This window comes from Ictidomys tridecemlineatus, chromosome 13 (assembly GCF_052094955.1).
Source record: "Ictidomys tridecemlineatus isolate mIctTri1 chromosome 13, mIctTri1.hap1, whole genome shotgun sequence".
Lineage (NCBI taxonomy): Eukaryota > Metazoa > Chordata > Mammalia > Rodentia > Sciuridae > Ictidomys > Ictidomys tridecemlineatus.
The window spans coordinates 53881667-53900180 of NC_135489.1; the positions used below are offsets into that span (position 1 = coordinate 53881667).

General features: G+C 35.5%; 1 protein-coding gene across 9 annotated transcripts in view; it reads right to left on the reverse strand.

Annotated features, from left to right (window-relative positions):
- L3mbtl4 (L3MBTL histone methyl-lysine binding protein 4) overlaps positions 1-18514 on the reverse strand; it is a 458743-nt gene that overhangs the window by 224296 nt on the left and 215933 nt on the right. For all 9 annotated transcript variants that reach the window (XM_078030356.1, XM_078030355.1, XM_078030359.1 and 6 more), the window contains 2 exons: positions 17201-17286; positions 13426-13536 (listed from right to left, as the gene is read on the reverse strand). In XM_078030356.1, the coding sequence (XP_077886482.1) occupies positions 13426-13536; positions 17201-17286 (197 nt within the window). The remainder of the gene's footprint in view (positions 1-13425; positions 13537-17200; positions 17287-18514) is intronic.

Sequence of the window (18514 nt, forward strand, 5' to 3'; positions counted from 1 at the left end):
ATCAAACAAAATTCTCAGCTCAGGCACACATTAAAATTACCCAGGGGAGTTTTACAAAGTGCTTATGCTTGTTGGACAATGTAACAATGCAATTAGGCTTGAGATTTACCAGGATAGAGAGACAACATAAAGATCAAGATCAAGGTGTTGGACAGCGCCAGTGTGTAGAAGTTAAGTAGGAGACAAGACTAAAAGGGAGCAAACAGGTAACAGAAAACAAGTAAACACGATTGCATAGGACCTACAGTCACAAGTACCACTACTGAAAAAGGGGACAGGCAGGGAAACACTGATGGAGGTGGACAGCTGACTCCTCCCCTTATCATTATATCAGAAAACCAAACACTGCATATCAACCTTTGCAGTCCTCTGACATAAACCTTCACACTGGAAACAAAATTAGGAGCATTCATTTCAAGTTTATCAGTGAAATTCACTTTCTTAAATAGCCTTGCAGGTAGGAGGGCTCCCCAGAGAACCACCAAGATCCTGGTGTCTACTGAATCCACAGCCCAAAGTAGCCACTCATACCTGACTCAATGTGGAGAGCAGTGAATACCTATTACCCTTTCTTAGTACACGTGGAGAAGGGTATTAAAAACCAGGGAAGCCAGATGTAATAGTGCATGCCTATAATCCCACTGGCTCTGGAAGCTGAAGCAGGAAGATTACAAGTTCAAAGCCAGCCTCAGCAACTTAGAGAGACTCTAAACAATTTAGTGAGACCCTGTCTCAATATATATAACTATATATACAAAAAAAAGCTAGGGATGTGGCTCAGTGGTTAAGCAACCCTGGATTCAATCCCTGGTATCAAAAAGAAAAACAAACCAGAGCAGACATCAGCGAGGCTACCTGTCTAGCAGCAAATGGGTACACCCACCTTCAGTATCCAGACAGACTGGGTGAGGTCTGGTCAAAATGCAGATGTGGATTCAGAAGGTCAGGGATGAGCCATTTCTATTTTTTTTCTTTGTTCTTTATATATATATGTGACAGAAGAGCCTATTCTGACATATAAGAAATACATGGAATATAATGTATTCTTATTAGCATCCCAGTCTTCTCGTTATATACAGTGCGGAGTTTCACTGGTGATGTATTCATATATGAACATAGGAAAGTTATGTCTGATTTATTCTACTATCTTTCCCATTTCTACCCACCCCATGCTTCTATTTATTCCCTTTTGTCTAATCCTCTGACATATATTCTTTCCCTCCCCTGCTTATTGTGAGTTAGCATCCATATGTCAGAGAGAACATTCAACCCTTGGTTTGGGGAGACTGTCTTCTTTCACTTAGCATGACAGTCTCAAGATCCATCCATTTACCAGTAAATGTCATAAAGTCATTATTTTCATATGGCTAAATAATATTTCATTGTGTATATATGCCAAATTTTCTTCATCCATTCCTCTGTTAATGGCACCTAGGTTGGTTTCATAGCTTAGCTATTGTGAATTTAGCTGCTATAAACATTGATGTGGCTGTGTCCCTAAAGTATGCTGGTTTTAAGTCCTTTGGATGTATGCTGAGGAGTGGGATAACTGGGTCAAATGGTGGTTCCGTTCCAAGTTTTCTAAGGAATCTCCATACTGCTTTCCATAGTGGTTGCACCAATTTGCAGTCCCAGCAGTAATGTATGAGAGAACTTTTTTTCCCTACATCCTCGCCCACATTTACTTTTACATGTATTCTTGATAATTTCCATTCTCACAGGAGTGAGATGTAATCTCAGTGTAGTTTTAATTTGAATTTCTCTAATTGCTAGATATGTTAAATATACTTTCACATATTTGTTGATCATTCACATTTCTTCTTATGTATAGTGCCTCTTCAGTTCCTTTGCCCATTTATTAATTTTTTTTGGTGTTAAGTTTTTTGAGTTCTTTATATATCCTGGAGATTAATGCTCTGAGGTAAAAAGATTTTCTCCCATTCTGTAGGCTCTTCATGCTCTTGATTGTTCCTTTGCTGTGAAGAAGCTTTTAGTTTGATACCATCCAACTTATTGATTCTTGGTTTTGCTTCCTGTACTTTAATGGTTTTGTTGAGGAAATAAGTTTCTAAGCCAACATGACAGAATGTTTGTTGGGCCTACATTTTCTTCTAGTAGACACAAAGTCTATGGTCTAATACCTAGGTCCTTAATCCACTTTGAATTGAGAGTTTCATGCAGGATGAAAAGGGTGATATTTCATTCTGCTACATATTGATTTCTAGTTTCCCACCATCATTTATTGAAGAGGCTATCTTTTCTTAAATGTATGTTTTTGGTACTTGTGTTTAGTATGAGATAACTTTATTTATATAGGTTTGTCTCTGTGTCTTCTATTCTGTACCATTGGTCTCATGTCTGTTTTGGTGACAATACCATGCTGTTTTTGTTACTATAGCTCTATAGTATAATTTAACTTCTGGTATTGTGATGCCTTCTCCTTTATGTTTCTCACTGAAGATTGCTTTGGCTAATTCTGTGCCTCTCATTTGTCCAAATTAAGTTCATGAGTACTTTTTCTATTTCTACAAAGAATGTCATTGGAATTTTAGTAGGAATTGCATTAAATCTATATAGTGCTTTTGGTAATATGGCCATTTTGACAATATTACATATGCCTACCCAAGAACATGGGAGATCTTTCCATCTTCTAAGGTCTTCTTTATTTCTTTCTTTAGTGTTCTGTAGTTTTCATTGTAGAGTTTTTCACATCTTTTGTTAAATTGATTCCCAAGTATTTGTTTTTAGGCTATTATGAATGGGATAGTTAATTTCACTATCGGCTGATTCATCATTGGTTTATAGGAATGCAATTGATCTATAGATGTTAATTTATACTCTGCTACTTTGCTGAATTAGTTTGAGTTCTACAGGTTTTCCAGTCAAGTTTTCTGGGTGGTCTAAATATAGATCATGTTGTTGACATTTCTAACAATCCCCCAGGGATTCAGGTGCCATATTCTGTTTATCTTGAAGAGGAAGTCTCTAGGAAGTCCTCACCTGTGGGAGACCCTTGGAATGCTACATCCAGTTTTGGAATGAAGACTGGACTACCAACATGCCCGCCCTGAAGCCTGAATGTGCAGTTCTTTCCTCTAAGACCATCTGCCTATTCTCTAGAGCTGTCTTCCTGCTCTGACTCTGCCTCGGGACTCTACTTTGATTTATTTCTTCTGTTTGGTTTAGTATTCCTGAGATATGGATCCATCTGCTGAGTTGATAGAAAAAGCAGACCCCCTTGGGTTTGGGGAAGACAGTCCTGTAGAGGTGATCTGGTACCAATGGTTTTCATACCAAGAGCTGGTTTTGCCAAAGCAGCAAGAACTCATATCCTATCAAAGGGTCCCAGGGTTAGAGGTGCTGGTAGTGAGCCTCTAAGGAGTAGCTGTAGAAAAAGATAACCTGCAGCAATTGCTTCAGTTAGGGACCCTCCACTTTCTCCCTTAGCTGCACCTCCATGGCTCCTACAGTCACAGCCATGCACCTACCCAGGATTTCTCTGGTCACAGGTTGAAATTAAGATCTGTGTCATCTAAGTTAAGTTTAGTTGTTTGAGGTGCTGCTTTCAATTTTTTTAAAAAGAACATATATATATATATATATATATTTTAATTTTAATTTTAATTTTTTATTGGTTGTTCAAAACATTACAAAGCTCTTGACATATCATATTTCATACATTAGATTCAAGTGGGTTATGAACTCCCATTTTTACCCCAAATACAGATTGCAGAATCACATCGGTTACATATCCACATTTTTACATAATGCCATACTAGTAACTGTTGTATTCTGCTACGTTTCCTATCCTCTACTATCCCCCCTCCCCTCCCCTCCCATCTTCTCTCTCTACCCCATCTACTGTAATTCATTTCCCTCCTTGTTTATTATCCCATTCCCCTCACAACCTCTTATATGTAATTTTGTATAACAATGATATATATATATATACATACATGCACATAGGTACATATGTATGTATCCATACCTGCACATATAAACACACTAAACATATTAAATATAAAGTCTCCTTTGTCTCTGCATAATAGAAAATAAAAGCATTTGGTGTTTGGAAATGCAAATAAAACAAGGCATGTAATGGACTTTTTCTAAAAGAAGAATCACTGTTCTTGAAAAGTCATCTGATCCCTAGCATCTCTCCTCACAAAGCCATGGTGCACATGCAATGACTTTGACAGCACTTGGGGGTTTGTGCTTCATACTACTGTACTGAGCCAGGATTCTTTCTCATCTCCCCAGTCACAGTGTGAGGGCAGGTTCCAAGTCTTAATCTCATCCTTTGGGATCACAGTACTGGAATGGTCTTCTACCTTAAGGGCACTCAGTGAACAAAAGCTGATAACTACACAATAGATGCCATCTATTCTAATTTTTATTGAATTATGTTAAATTTTACTGCAACTATTTCAGTAGGCAGAATCATGCCCTCCCAAAGATGTCCATGTCCTTTCCTGGCACCTGTGAACATGTTACTTTATATGGCAAGAGGAACTATGCAGGTGTGATTACCTTGTCGTCCCAGAGAAATCACAGCAGTTCTTATAAGAGGAAAGTTTGAAGGTGCCTGTGTACTTTGCTTTGATTGTGGAGAATGGGGCCATAAGCCCAGGAATAAAGTGGCTTCTAGAAGCTGTAAAGGGCAAAGTAGGGGATTCCTCTCCAGAGCTTCCTGAAGGATTTGGCCTCCTTACACTTTGATTCTAGCCCAGTGTGATTTCTGACCTAGATAAATGTATGATATATATGAGTTGCTTAAAGTTAGTAAACTTATGTTAATTTGTTAAAGTTGCAACAGGAAGGTAATACAGCTACATCTTGGAAATAAATTAATCATATACTCCCTTTTGAAGTATAATGTCCTTTCCCTGAGTCTATCACCCTTTCTTATATTACAGGGAGTGACATTGACTTTGGAACAAGGTAGGAAATGTGTTCACCATCTTGCCTAGCCAGTCTGTCCTGGGTTGTGTTTTTTCACTTATTTATTTTTAGAAAATATTCTTCCAGTGGTAAAAACACAGTGACTATAAAGCAGGATGTGAGAAAAGGAGATGATGTTCAGCATAATTAGCTAAGTATCAGCATTAGTAAGGGCACTTGGAATGTCAAAACTGCAGCTGTTCCTAACAGTGTGCTTCTGCTTAGGAAACTGCAGAGAAGGCAGAGTACGTTTCCTCTAAAGTTAAGATAAAGTTCATAGACTGCTCTGAAGGAATAGAGGGAGTCCACACTGCATCTTGTGATTGAAGGACTTGGAGATAAAAGGATCCATTATTATAGCAGTTCAGGGGTCCCACACCTACTGAGCAAATATACAGCCTTGAATAAAATAACTAGAGTATGCAGAATGGAGTGTCTATTTTATTAACTTATGAGTTGTTAGTGTAAAATGAAGTCCTTACTTAAAGGCCCATTAACCCCTGATGCATGAATAAATCTAGTACTTAAATATGTGTGCATGTGCATTCACAGCAGAACAATCTGTAGCAGATCTCAGACACTCAAAAAAATCATACTCCTAAAAGAAGGATTAAGAACAACTAGTGCTGTAACACCATCATCTTTTATTTAAGAAGTCTCTATACATTGTTCTGCATAGAAAACTGAATGATTCTATTTCCATTCTATCTATCTCATGACTAAACTGACACCTCAAGCCAAATAATCATATGTCAAGGTCTCATTATATCTGCAGGTCAGGCTGGTAGGGGGAATCAGGCTGAATCAGAGAGCTCCAGGATGAGCTCATGGATTCATCCTCACAATAGTCCTGCACTCTGTGCCTTTGTTTCTCTTCCAGACAGATTGATTTTTAAAAGAATGGGAAAGGTAAGTCTCTTTTTACAGTTCTTGGGAAATACAACTCTTGTGGCAGGTGAGTTCACTGTATGAGACACACTATATGACACTTGGGGGCATTCATACACTCTTAAAATAAGAGATGATGTTGTTACACACACTAGTTGTTCTTAACCCTTCTTTTAGGAGTATATATTTCTTGGAGTGTCTACCCAAGTGGCAATCAATTGATACTAGGAAAATTGATACTAGTGGCAATCAAATGATACTAGATTACATGGTGGGTTTCATCTCTTATACCTCTTTTTAATGAATATCTAGATTTTATCTAAAACTAGAATGAAAATTAAATATTGATGTGAATTGTTTAAAAATATTATAAAAATAATACAAGGACACAAAACTATACTATTACTAAACTATACTTATAGTATATACCTATACTATAGGTAGTAAATACATGAAGCTTATAGTCTAATCAATATAGTATCAGTTAAGATAAGCATTGACAAGATTATAGTCCACAAGCAGTAGTTGCTTTGTGTTGCATATGCTAAAATTGGTTTTTATGTTTTTAGATGGTTGAGAGAAAAATCATAATAAGAGTATTTTATGTCATGTGGAAAATGGTGTGAAATTCAAATTTGAGGGTTATACATTCCTTCACATATTTTCTCTGGCTGCTTCTGTGATAAACAGCAGGTGACCAGTTGCTACAAAGACCATGTGACCACAATCCTGAAACAGCTACTATGTGGCCCTTTACTTGGAAGGAGCGATAGCCCAGGCCACCTGGTTCCCATCTGGCTCTAAACATATGCAGCATGGCCCTGTTACTTAGGCTCTCTATGTCTGGTTTATCGCCTCTGTCTACCTTATAGGGTCATTTCTAGGATTATGAGGGCAGGGAAACATACAGAACATAAACAACATCCCACGGCACTCCCATCATGTATTGGCATCATTAGTATTACTGCTGTGCCACTTGCCATAACTGCAATTACTCTAATGCACTTCTACTACCTCAACTCTCCTGGAAATTATGGTTAACACTAATTTATAGTTTCACCAAGTCTAAAAATCATCTTTTCATTAACTGGTCATCATATTTTGGAAAATTGTCCCAGTCTCCTCAAATGAAGACAGCCATCAATCAATGTGACATAATAATGGACATTGATTACAAGTTTAGTTCAAAAGACAGATATTTTTAATGTTAGTATCTTGTCTTATCCTCATATTTCAAAACGCATTTTCAAAAATGCATCCGAATTAGAAACTTTGGCAAGTGAGATAATCTAATCCACAGCCTGCTCCCTTCTTGACAGATAGTTAAAGGAGGACTCACTGGATCAAGTGACTTCTCAAAGCACAGGCAACCCTTAATTATAGTGAACATTGTTGACTATAAGATAGACTTTTTCTTTGCATTAACCCACCTGCAGGTTTTTTTCCAAACAATAGTTTTTCAAGTTACTGGTCTGACCTAAAAGCTAAATGATTTTTAGTCATGTAAGTGGACATCTTACCATGACAATTTCTCTGGGTCATTATGCACTCATTTCATTTAGAAATGTCACAAATACATTCAGTTAATGCATTAAATATGAAAATACTTGCTGAAGAGACTCAATTTATTAATGATTCAGGAGAAGTTCCTAAAGCATCTATTTGGTATTCATTTATAATTCATTTCACAGCTTAGCTTCAGTTCCCACAGGGCAAATATTTATCAAATATTACTCTGTTTTAATTCTTCCCTTTACATTTTTGTGGAATATTTTTTGCCTCAAATAATGGTTAAACTTCCTAAGAGCACCCATCCATCCATCTATTGTAATTTAATGTGCATTTCCTGATAAGATGACAGTAATGGATTTTCATATATAACAAAGTACATTGTACAGCCAAACAAAAGAATAATTATTAAACATAATAGCTGGCTATAAATTGAACAAGATACACCAGGCACATCATAAATATTTATTAGAGAGTAAATATGGTAATTAATAAACAGCAATCAACACAAAGGGGGCATGGCATCTTAATACCCGGCCAAGGCAAAAAAAAAAAAAAAAAAGACCTTCACAACCTCCTACCAGTGGACCACATATGACCAAATGAATGTGTTCAATATGAAAAACAGACTATCTGGCCTGACAAGTAAAGTGGATTTATGATATCAAGAGAGTTGAGTATCTTGAATCGAGGTGCCCTACTATCCCCTCCCTGAAGCATTGCTAGCTCATGATCTCCAATTCTAACAGCTTATCATAGCTACGGGTAAATGTTGAAATGTGTTGAAATGTAGAGAACATTGACATTCTATTTAGATGTATCTAACCTAGGTCAAATAAATTCTCCATGTTAACTGGACAGCAGAGATGATATCTTATTGAAATCTCTGCTGTAAAGAAGATATGATAAATAACATACTCAGCCAAGTACCTGGAACAAAGTACACATTCAATAATGGGGTATTCTTCTCTACTAGCACTGCTTTTATTACTTCTGTACTCACTACTATTACTACATCTACTGCTGCAAGCACTGAGCAACAGTTACTTCATCCCACTTCTCCTGGCCATGATAATATTAATGGTACATATAAAAATGATAATCTATACTTTGGGACCTAAAGAACTTAAGACACACTAGGATGGGTAAAAATATGTAACTAAAATGATAAAAAAGAAATAACAAGGGTTCTTAAAGATGTGAACTGACTGGAATCCTCAAGTACTGCCTGTGGGAATGTAAAATGGTGCAGCCACTTCAGAAAACATAGTGGAAGTTTCTCGGAATGCCAAACATAGAGCTACCCTATGATCCTGCATTTCCACTCTGATGAATATACTCAAGAGACATGAAAGCACATATCCACAGATGCTCACAGGAGCTTTATTCAAGATAGCACAAAGTAGAAATAACACATATCAACTGACGAGTGGAAAAATAAAATATGGAATTGCTACACAAGGGAATATTATTTAGAAATAAAGTGGAATGTAGAACAAATGAAGTACATGAAGTTTATCCATGTGGATAAACCTTGAAAACAATATGTCAAATGAAAGAAAGCATCCCAAAAGTCACACATTATACGATTCTATGTTTATGAAATGCCCAAGGACAGGCAGATCCACTAATCTGTGATTACCAGGAGCTTGGGCAGAAGAAGGGAATAGTAGGATGAGTAGTGACCACTAAGGAGTGCATCGTTTTGTTTTTGGGGTGATGAAAATGTTCTAAGCTTAGTGGTAATGGTTGGACAGCTGTGGAATATAATCAATAGTTAAATTTTATGATGTGTAAATTCTACCTCAAAAAAACTATTATAAAAATCAAACTAACAAAGCACATAAGGGCAGCTACACACTTGCAGAGTGAACTGGCTGCACTCTGCCAGGGAATGCCAGGAGTGCCCAGGTACCTCCAGACAAGACAGGCAGTGTGAGCTTAGGCACAGATGACAAAGCATACTGGGGTCACGGGTGGTCTCCACTCTCCATTCCACACATCTGCTCTCCCCTTCTAAAGGGAGTTATTTAGCATAAAAATAGAACATTACAAGTAAGAAAAAAAGAATTTAAAATATTAAGAAAAATTAGAACATAAGGGTAGAACATAATAAAATTAGAACATAAGAGTAATTAGAACATAAAAATAAGAACATAAGTGGTTTCCACTTTCCATTCCACAACATCTGCTCTCTCTTTCTAAAGGGACTTATTTAGCATAAATAAAAATTAGAACATATGAGTAAGGAATAGAAAGGTTATAAGCTCTCAAGATGAAAACCTCTATTTGAAAGGTGGGTGTCAAACCCTGGTCCCATAAGATAGCAGCCTGGGACCAGTAATTTGGCCTCTCTGGGCTTTAGTTTCTTTCTTCATAAAGTGGGTATAACCACAGGACTTTCTCTCACATGATTGTGCTGAGAGGACATGCAGGGTGCTCAGAACAGTGTCTGACATGCACAAAGAGCCATCATCCTGATTATTGTCTGACTGTTGTGGTCTCTTTAGGATAGTCTGACTCCTTGCAGTCAAAGGTGAGCAGCACCATCACAGAGGGTCATGTTCAGGTTCCCCAGGGAACTCCAGTCAAACCCCTGTCCTCTTCACCCCGGAGCTTGGGCTTATCCTCTATACTTCCATGAGGCCCCTTTAATAACACAATTGTACACACAGCCTGGCAAGCAGCACGGGATATTCACAGGCACACTGAATTCACACTGAACACAACAGCTACCACCAAAGCACCTGTAGAATCAGGAACATTCCCAGGAATCTTACATATGACACTTCACTGAATTTTCACAACATGCCTATGAGTTGGATATTATTAATCCATCAAACTACAGACAAGAAAAGTTGAAGTACATTGAGTAACTCCATCAAGTTAATCTCACAGTTAAGTAAAAGTCAAAGCTAGGAGTTCAACCCAGATCTGTCCAATCCAGGGGCACTTCCCAGTCCATTTTGTTGAACTGGATTTCCAAAAGAAGAGTAATTAAGATAGGAATTAAGAAAAAGGGAAAGTGGTTTATTACCAACACACAGTTTATCTATGTTCGAATAATTGACCAAATGCCAAAGTACATTTGATTCATCCACTTCTTTACTCACACATCCCTTCATTCATTATCCAAATATTAAACAGTCTTTGATGGATATTGATCTTAGAAAATTACAGAATGATTCCCAAGTGTTTTTTTTTTTTTTTTGAGGCTATTGTGAATGGCATAGTTTTCCTAATTTTTCTTGCAGGGGATTCATCACTGATGTAGAGAAATGCATTTTTATGGGTACTAATTTTATATCCTGTTACTTTGCTGAATTCATTTACTAACTAGCTCTAAAAGTTTTCAGATGGAGTTTTTTGGATCTTCTAAATAGAAATCATGTCGTCAACAAAGAGTGATAGTTTGGATTTCTTTTCCTATCTGTATTCCTTTAATTTCTTCTTCTGTCTGATTGCTCTGGCTAGATTTTCAAAGACTATGTTGAAAATAAGTAGTGAAAGAGGGCATCTCTGTCTTCTTCCAGTTTTTAGGGGGAATGCTTTCAATTTTTCTCCATAAGTAGATGCTAATCCATAATGGAGTGGGGAGAGAATGAAGGAACTCTAGATAGTGCAGAGGGGAGTAAGGGAGGGGAAAGAGGAGACGTGGAGATGGGAAGGACGGTGGAATGAGACGGACATTTTAACCCTATATTTATGTATGATTACACTACCAGTGTGACTTTGCACCATGTTCAGCCAGAGGAAGGAGAAGTTGTGCACCATTTGTATATAATGTTTCAAAATGCATTCTACTGTCATTTATAGCTAATTAGAACAAATTCTTTAAAAAAAAGAGAAACAGTAAAAAAAAAAAGGAAGAAAAGAAAATTACAGAATGATGTGTTCAACACATTAACTGAGGAATAGAGCATTATGCTGGGCAAAAAGGACATCAGAAAGCTCCAAATGCTTTCTCAACTATCAAAGAAAGCCTCATTTATTACACCTCAACCTCCTTACATAAGAATTCACCTTCGAAGCCCTATTTCCCTAGGAACTAATAATTGGAATTTTAAGCTATCACCTGACTCTCCTTTAAGTTCCCAAGATGCCCAACCCTTAGGCAGCCTTCTCCCTTCTAGCTCATGAAGCAAGACAAGTGTTTTCCCAACCTTGAGACTGCGCAACAGAGGGTGAGGGGGATGGTCAGCAGAGGGTCTGTGGCAGGATCTGCAGAAATGGGCTGCAGGAGCAGGACTGTGTGTGCCAGGCCTCAAGCAGACCACAAACCCAAGATATTGATGGCCACTGCAAGGCTGATCTAAGTCTGGCAGACTGCATGCTAAGTAGAAAAATATTTTGTAAGACACCATTTCACAGGGTAGAGAGCGCCACTTGCAAAACTGTGTCTTAATTTAGCCCTAAAATCCTACAGGAATTTCTAATTTTCCCACACCGCAGAGATAACTATTAAGGTTCTGGTTCTTTCAGAAGTGCCAGATACCTTTCAACTCTTTTTCTTCCAATAAAGAACAATGCAGTTACCATGAAGAAAAAGAATAAGAAAAAGTACATGAACTATTTCTTTGGAAGGATCAGCTAAATGCTTAAGAGATTTTAAAAGAGCAAAGCTGAGATGGTATATAAGGATGATAAGAAATTCACTTTTGGAGATAAGGTTTCTTCAAATGGTATTTTAAGGTAACATATTAATCCAATTTGTTCACATACTAAACTAATGACAAATTATCCATTGGATTCTACAGCGTGTAGCTTATGAATAATAAGAAAATTTTCTGTCAATTACACATCAAGGTAAAATTTAATGTGCTGTTAAAATTGAGCTTTACCTAGAAAGGCAATAATGTTTAAATGAAAGCTAATGACAAAATGTGATTGAATTTACAAGGCAATTATCATATCCAAAGTTATTTCCAAGTATTTACCATAAAAGTAAACAATAAAAAACACAAATTATTAATATCATAAGCAATATGCTTAACATTAAATTTAAAATATTAATAATAAGGTAGTATGGAAGGAAATATATCTATAATTCCTGAATATAATTATTATTTCACTTGTTAGAAGAATAAAGGACATTGCCCATTTGTGCTATTGATAGGCATGTACCTCTAAACCTTGGCCAAAATGTGTGTACTGATAATATAGTATAAAATGAATTAATATTGTTTTCAAATTAGGATATAATAAATAAAATTTCTTTTATATCAAAATGTACATCAAACAAATACATATTTTAATATAATACATATTAAAATTAGTTGACTTCAATCTTTTTGCTATTATGAAAATAAACTGTGTACAGGTAGAAAATTGTTTTTGAACTGTCATATGCTGTTCATATGATTTAATTCATAAAGATTTAATGAATTCTACAGATGCTTTCAGTTCTCTGTATAAAAAAGATGAAAAGCTTTCATTTTATGAAAATTTCATTTTGAAAATGTGTATATTTAAAATGTCATCAATATGAACAGTATAGAAATCTATTAATCAAATCTTTAATTCAAAAATATAACTTCTTTTAGCTAGGGTGATTAAAGTGTTTTTAAATTGTATTTAATTTCACAAAGAAAAGCAGAAAAGAAAGATAATTATTTCAAGGTGTTTCATAACAATTTCAAGAAAAATCAAGTAATGCCAACAAAATGATTTAAAAAAAAAAGAAGAACACTTGACAGTGAAAATCTAAACAGCAAATCCAAACAGAAATGTACTAGAATTCGTTTCCATGTCAGTGAAGTCTTATCTATAGATTTCCCACTTCACATACATACAGATAAGCTAGACATTTTTCCACTCAAAGACATGTGAATGGATAGGAAGCTATACACAGGTTTATTTTCCTCCTGCACTAAAATATCAAAGCCTCTGCAGGTATCCTCCTGCAGGTTACACTGCCTCCTGTGTTAGTCCTAGTCACATCCTGGCCACAGTCCATCTTCCAGATCAGATCCAGAAGGTTTTTCTCCCCAGAAAACTATCATGCAGGAGAATTAAAAACTGAGGAAGGGGAAAACAGAAAGCACATGAAAAAAGGACCAAAATAACATAATAATTTAAAATGTGCACCTTTACTCTTTGGTCATCAACTTCTATAATTGTTGCAACACGAATTAACCGGGGGTTTCGTTTATCCACAACTTCAAGTTTCATATTTGGCAAAAAACCATGAGGCAACCTCTGAAAAAAATACAAGTGTAACAAGTTGTGGAAAATTCAGCAATTCAGATTTTCTATTAATTTTCTATTAATTTTGAATACAATACTTCAGTTTTAACAAGCATAAATTTTTAATACAACTGGCATTTAGTTTATAGAACACATAGGATTTTATGCATATTTTTTAACCAGAGTCACAAAGCCTGTGAGAGAATTTGGGGCCACTTTAAAGATAGGTAAAAGACAAAGATAGAATAAATTATAAATTCATCAATTTTCACAACGAAGTTCAAAACGATTTTTTTTAAATTAGTGCATTATAATTACACATAATATTGGGGTTCATTCTGACTTAATTATGCAAACATGGAATATAATTCTCACCAATTTAGTTCCCAGTACTCTCCTAACCCTCTCCTCCTCACATTCCCTGTTCCCTTTCCTCTATTCTACTGGTCTTCCTTCTATTTATTTGTAATATTTTTTGAATTAGTGCTTTATAGATATACATGAGGTGAAATTCACTGTGGTATTTTCACATATGTACATAGGATCATTTGGTCAATTTCATTGCACTGTTTCTCCCATTTCCTATCCCTCTCCTCCCTTTCCTCAAGCCCCTTCTAGATACTCTACTGATCTCTCCTCAGTTTTCATGTAATTCACAACTCTCCACCACCAGGTTTTTTTTCCCCTCTTATTTTGGTCTAACATCTGCATAGGAAAGAAAAATTTGACTCTTGACCCTCTGAGTCTGGCTTATTTCACTTAGCATAATGTTCTCCTGGTCCATACATTTACCAACAAATGCCATAATTTCATTCTTCTTAATGACTGAGTAAAACTCCATATGTATATATACCACACTTATTTTTTCATCTAGTGACAGGCACCTGAGCTGGTTCCATAACTTGGCTATTGTAAACTGTGCTGCTATAACCACTGATGTACCTGTATCACTATAGTGACTTTAATTCCTTTGGATAAAACTGAGGTGTGGGATAGCAGGGTCATATAGTGGTTCCATTCTTAGACTTTGGAGGAATCTCCATATTGCTTTCCAAAGTAGTTATGCTAATTGCAGTTCCACCAAAAATGGATGAGTGTACCTTTTTCCGCACATCCTCACTACCATTTATTATTTGTATTTTTGATAAATAATGCAATTCTGACTGGACTGGTACGAAATCTCAATATAGTTTTGATCTGCATTTCCCTAATTGCTAAGGATGTTGAACATTTCTTTCACATAATTTGTGGTCATTTGTATTTCTTCTTTCTGAATTGTCTGTTGAGTTATTTTTTCCCATTATTGGGGATCTTTTTTAAAATTTTTTAAATTGATTTTTTAAAAATAAATGACAGTATAATGCATTACAATTCTTATTACACAACACAATTTTTCTTATCTCTGGTTGTATATAAAGTATATTCACACCAACTCATGTCTTCATATATGTACTTTGGATAATAATGATCATCACATTCCACCATAATTTCTAACCCCATGCCCCCTCCCTTTCCCTCCTACCCCTCTGCCCTATCTAAAGTTCGTCTAATCCTCCCATGCTCCCCCTCCCTATCCCACTATGAATCAGCCTCCTTATATCAGAGAAAACATTTGGCATTTGTTTTTGGGGGGGATTGGCTCACTTCATTTAGCATTATCTTCTTATTACAGCTTACATATCAGCTTATTTTCATCTTTTTTTCTGAAATTAGCCTTACACATAGATATTGCTGACTATTCTCCCTACCAAGTTTGGTACTATATGGCTAGAAGGTAAAATTATTTAATAAGCAATACAAAAAAACCATGATTCTTCATAAATCTAAATTTTAAAATATGCTTAGTTAAAAGCTACATAATTTCAACTGTTAAATCTTTTAAATATACCATGATATAATTTTAAGCCATATCTATGCTTTTTGTCACTTTATCTCATAACACTACAGAGTTGAACTTAGTTGAAGTTTCTTTCAAGTCTTTAAAATGCTAGAAACCAAGAGTTGATGGTGACAGACACACAGGCAATAAAGAAAACAAAAGGGGAAAGGTACTGGGACATGCCAAATCATTCAAACTAAGGAATTTCAACAGTCAAAATCAGAGTCACACTGGGCACAGTGACACATGCTTGTAATCTCAACAGCTCTGGAAGGTGAGGCAAGAGGATTGCAAGTTCACGGCCAGACCCCGCAACTTTGTAAGGCTGTAAGCAATTTAGTGAAACCCTGTCTCACAATTAAAAAAAAATTAAAAGGGCTCAGTATGTGCCTCAGTGGTCAAGCACACCTAGGTTAAATCCCCTCCCCGTCCCTGCAACAGAAATCAAAGTCACAAAACAAATCTGACAGTTTTGAGACATTAGTAGAAAGTTTTTCTTTGAATGCTATTACACATAAAAGTGTTCAATTGATTTTATTGGAAATGAAAGTGTACTGAACTCCTCAAATCTAGAATTAGCAATAAGAAAAAAAACTTCTACTGATACATGATTAATAAATAGTTAAATTTTTCTCCAGTATCTGGTATGTTTTCAGCTTTTTCAGAAGCATATTTTCTTCCTAGAATGCATTATTACATCTATTAAATGGAATATACTGAGTATTATCAGGTCTCTAAAATTTGTTCTTGCCAAGGTCACTGTTCTGAATAACAAAGGTAATTGTTTAGTATTACAGATGCCAAAGAGACATTCTTAAGCAGAATCCACAATAACCTTGTGAAAGACAGAGTCTGAAATTCGTCTTTTTAGTGAAATTTTTCCTTGTTTTCTTATAGTTCTCCTGTTCAAGAAGTAAAACAAAGATTTGAAAAAAGACAAGACAGAAACTACCAGTACTTGCTCTTTGAAATTCTGCAATTCATAAAACCTCTGTAGGACTTTAGCTATGGTTTCCCTAATCTTATTATACTTCACCATCAAATCTAGACTATTATGACCAATTTTTTTAGATGAAAAAGGATTTTTGTTTTAACCCCTTTTAATACCTAGAAAACTCTAGGAAATGAAATCACATGAATAAACCCTATACATAAAATTCTGATTTAAGACAAGTTGAAGAGCCTGAAGCCCACAATTAGAATCAGAAAGGAACAATTTGAAAATCACTGATTTGGAACATAAATATTTCTGATTATACTATTTCTGTCTATGTGTTTTCTTTTAAAAAATTTATCTATACTTAGTTCAACCCTTGAAAAGTACATTAAAATAAGTTTTAACTGTAAAAATCAGTATTCTAAAAAAATGCTTAAAGGAATGTTCCTCTCAAAAGTGGATAAAACTATGCACAAAGATGATGGTTCACCTACTTGATTATGGCCATTGCCATTCAAACAGTCCCTGAGAAAGGGACACACAAGCTTATGGCACTGGGAGCTTCCACACCTCCACCCCTGCTGAGGTGCTGTCAGCAGTGCCACTGATGTGCTGCACTATGCTTTTTCCAAAAAGAAAATCATCACCTGCATTTGTATATAGGAATGATAGCAAATGACCCTGATTGTTTACTTTACTTACTTTGTATTCTTAACTTTAATAAAAGCAAAACAAATTGGTTATAAAAAACACAACTTGAATTTATAAAGAAAAATCTAGAATAATTTTAAAATCCTACACAAAGGAGGACTCAACAGAATTTTGTTTAAAAGGAAGAGTATATACCTATATAGACTTACCATTTTAAAAACTTTGGCAGGAACTGCATTAGTTTGGGTAGTCTGCAGATATTCTGGCCAGGAAAAATTTTCTGGGTCAGGATATCCTAAAAACATACATAAATAAATAAATAAATAAATAAATAAATAAATAAATAAATAAATAAATAAATAAACAAACAAACAAACATACAAAGATTACTCACAGATTCCCATTTTCTATAAAACATTTGGTAATGAAAACACTGTTATCTAAAGACTCATTATTTAACAGGCCCCATGCTAAGAATTTTATATAGTATCTCACTAAGTCTTATGCTCCCCTCTGAGAGAGCCAAAGCATTAATGCATGCAAGTAATCATTCACTGGTTCATTCACTCACTCCCACTCAATTTGTATGGCCAATGTCAAATGGTTAGGCAAGTACTTGGTAGAAGCAGGTTACACCCAGGACTCTGGCTCTTGGATCCAACAAAAGGTTCCTAAGAAGTTTGAAAATTCAAGCCACCTGAACTCAAACCATTCAGTTGGAAAAACTAATAATCTTTCCTTTCTGTCCATGCTGCATTGTTACCTTTGTCCTTTCAAGGAGTAAGTACTTATACTTATTCATCAGCTCTGATTTCCTTTTTCTTTTCTAATTATTTTTTTTTGCTGCTTTTACTCTTATTACTACCTTCCTCCTGCTTTCCTTAGGATTATTTTATTCTCTTTTAATCAAACTGAATTATAATCAACTTATTTTCATGTTTTTCATATAATAAAATAGTTTAAGACTATGAGCTTGTCATTGTTTCCACTCAATAGCACCAAACACCTGGGCATACGTCTATGCATAATGCATTTGTTTTTCTCTCTTTTACTTTTATAAAAAGATTATATTCTGTCTTTGTAGTATTAATTGAATGACTGGTCGAATAGTTATTTAAGAGATATTCCACGTGGTTAATTGTTGCAGTGGTTTAAAATTAATAATATCGAATTTATTACACAAGATGTGCACAACTCCTGCTTTGGGAATGTGAGGATTTCTTCTTGGTGTAACACTAGATCAACAAAAATTTATCTTGTATGTATGTGTATGTGCATCCATCGTAAGGTTTAGTATCAACATGCATTATTATGACTTAGTTACATTATGAAAAATGCCTTTTTAACTAAGCCTAAAGCCTGAAGCAGTATGCTAAAGTCTTTAAGCATTTTGTAGTAGTTACCCAGCATTTCTGATAATGTTTCCCTCTTCTTACTTTTAATATTTTTCTAGTACTGGGGATTGAACTCAGGGATGCTTTACCACTGAGCTATGTTACCAACCCTTTTTAATATTTGTTTTG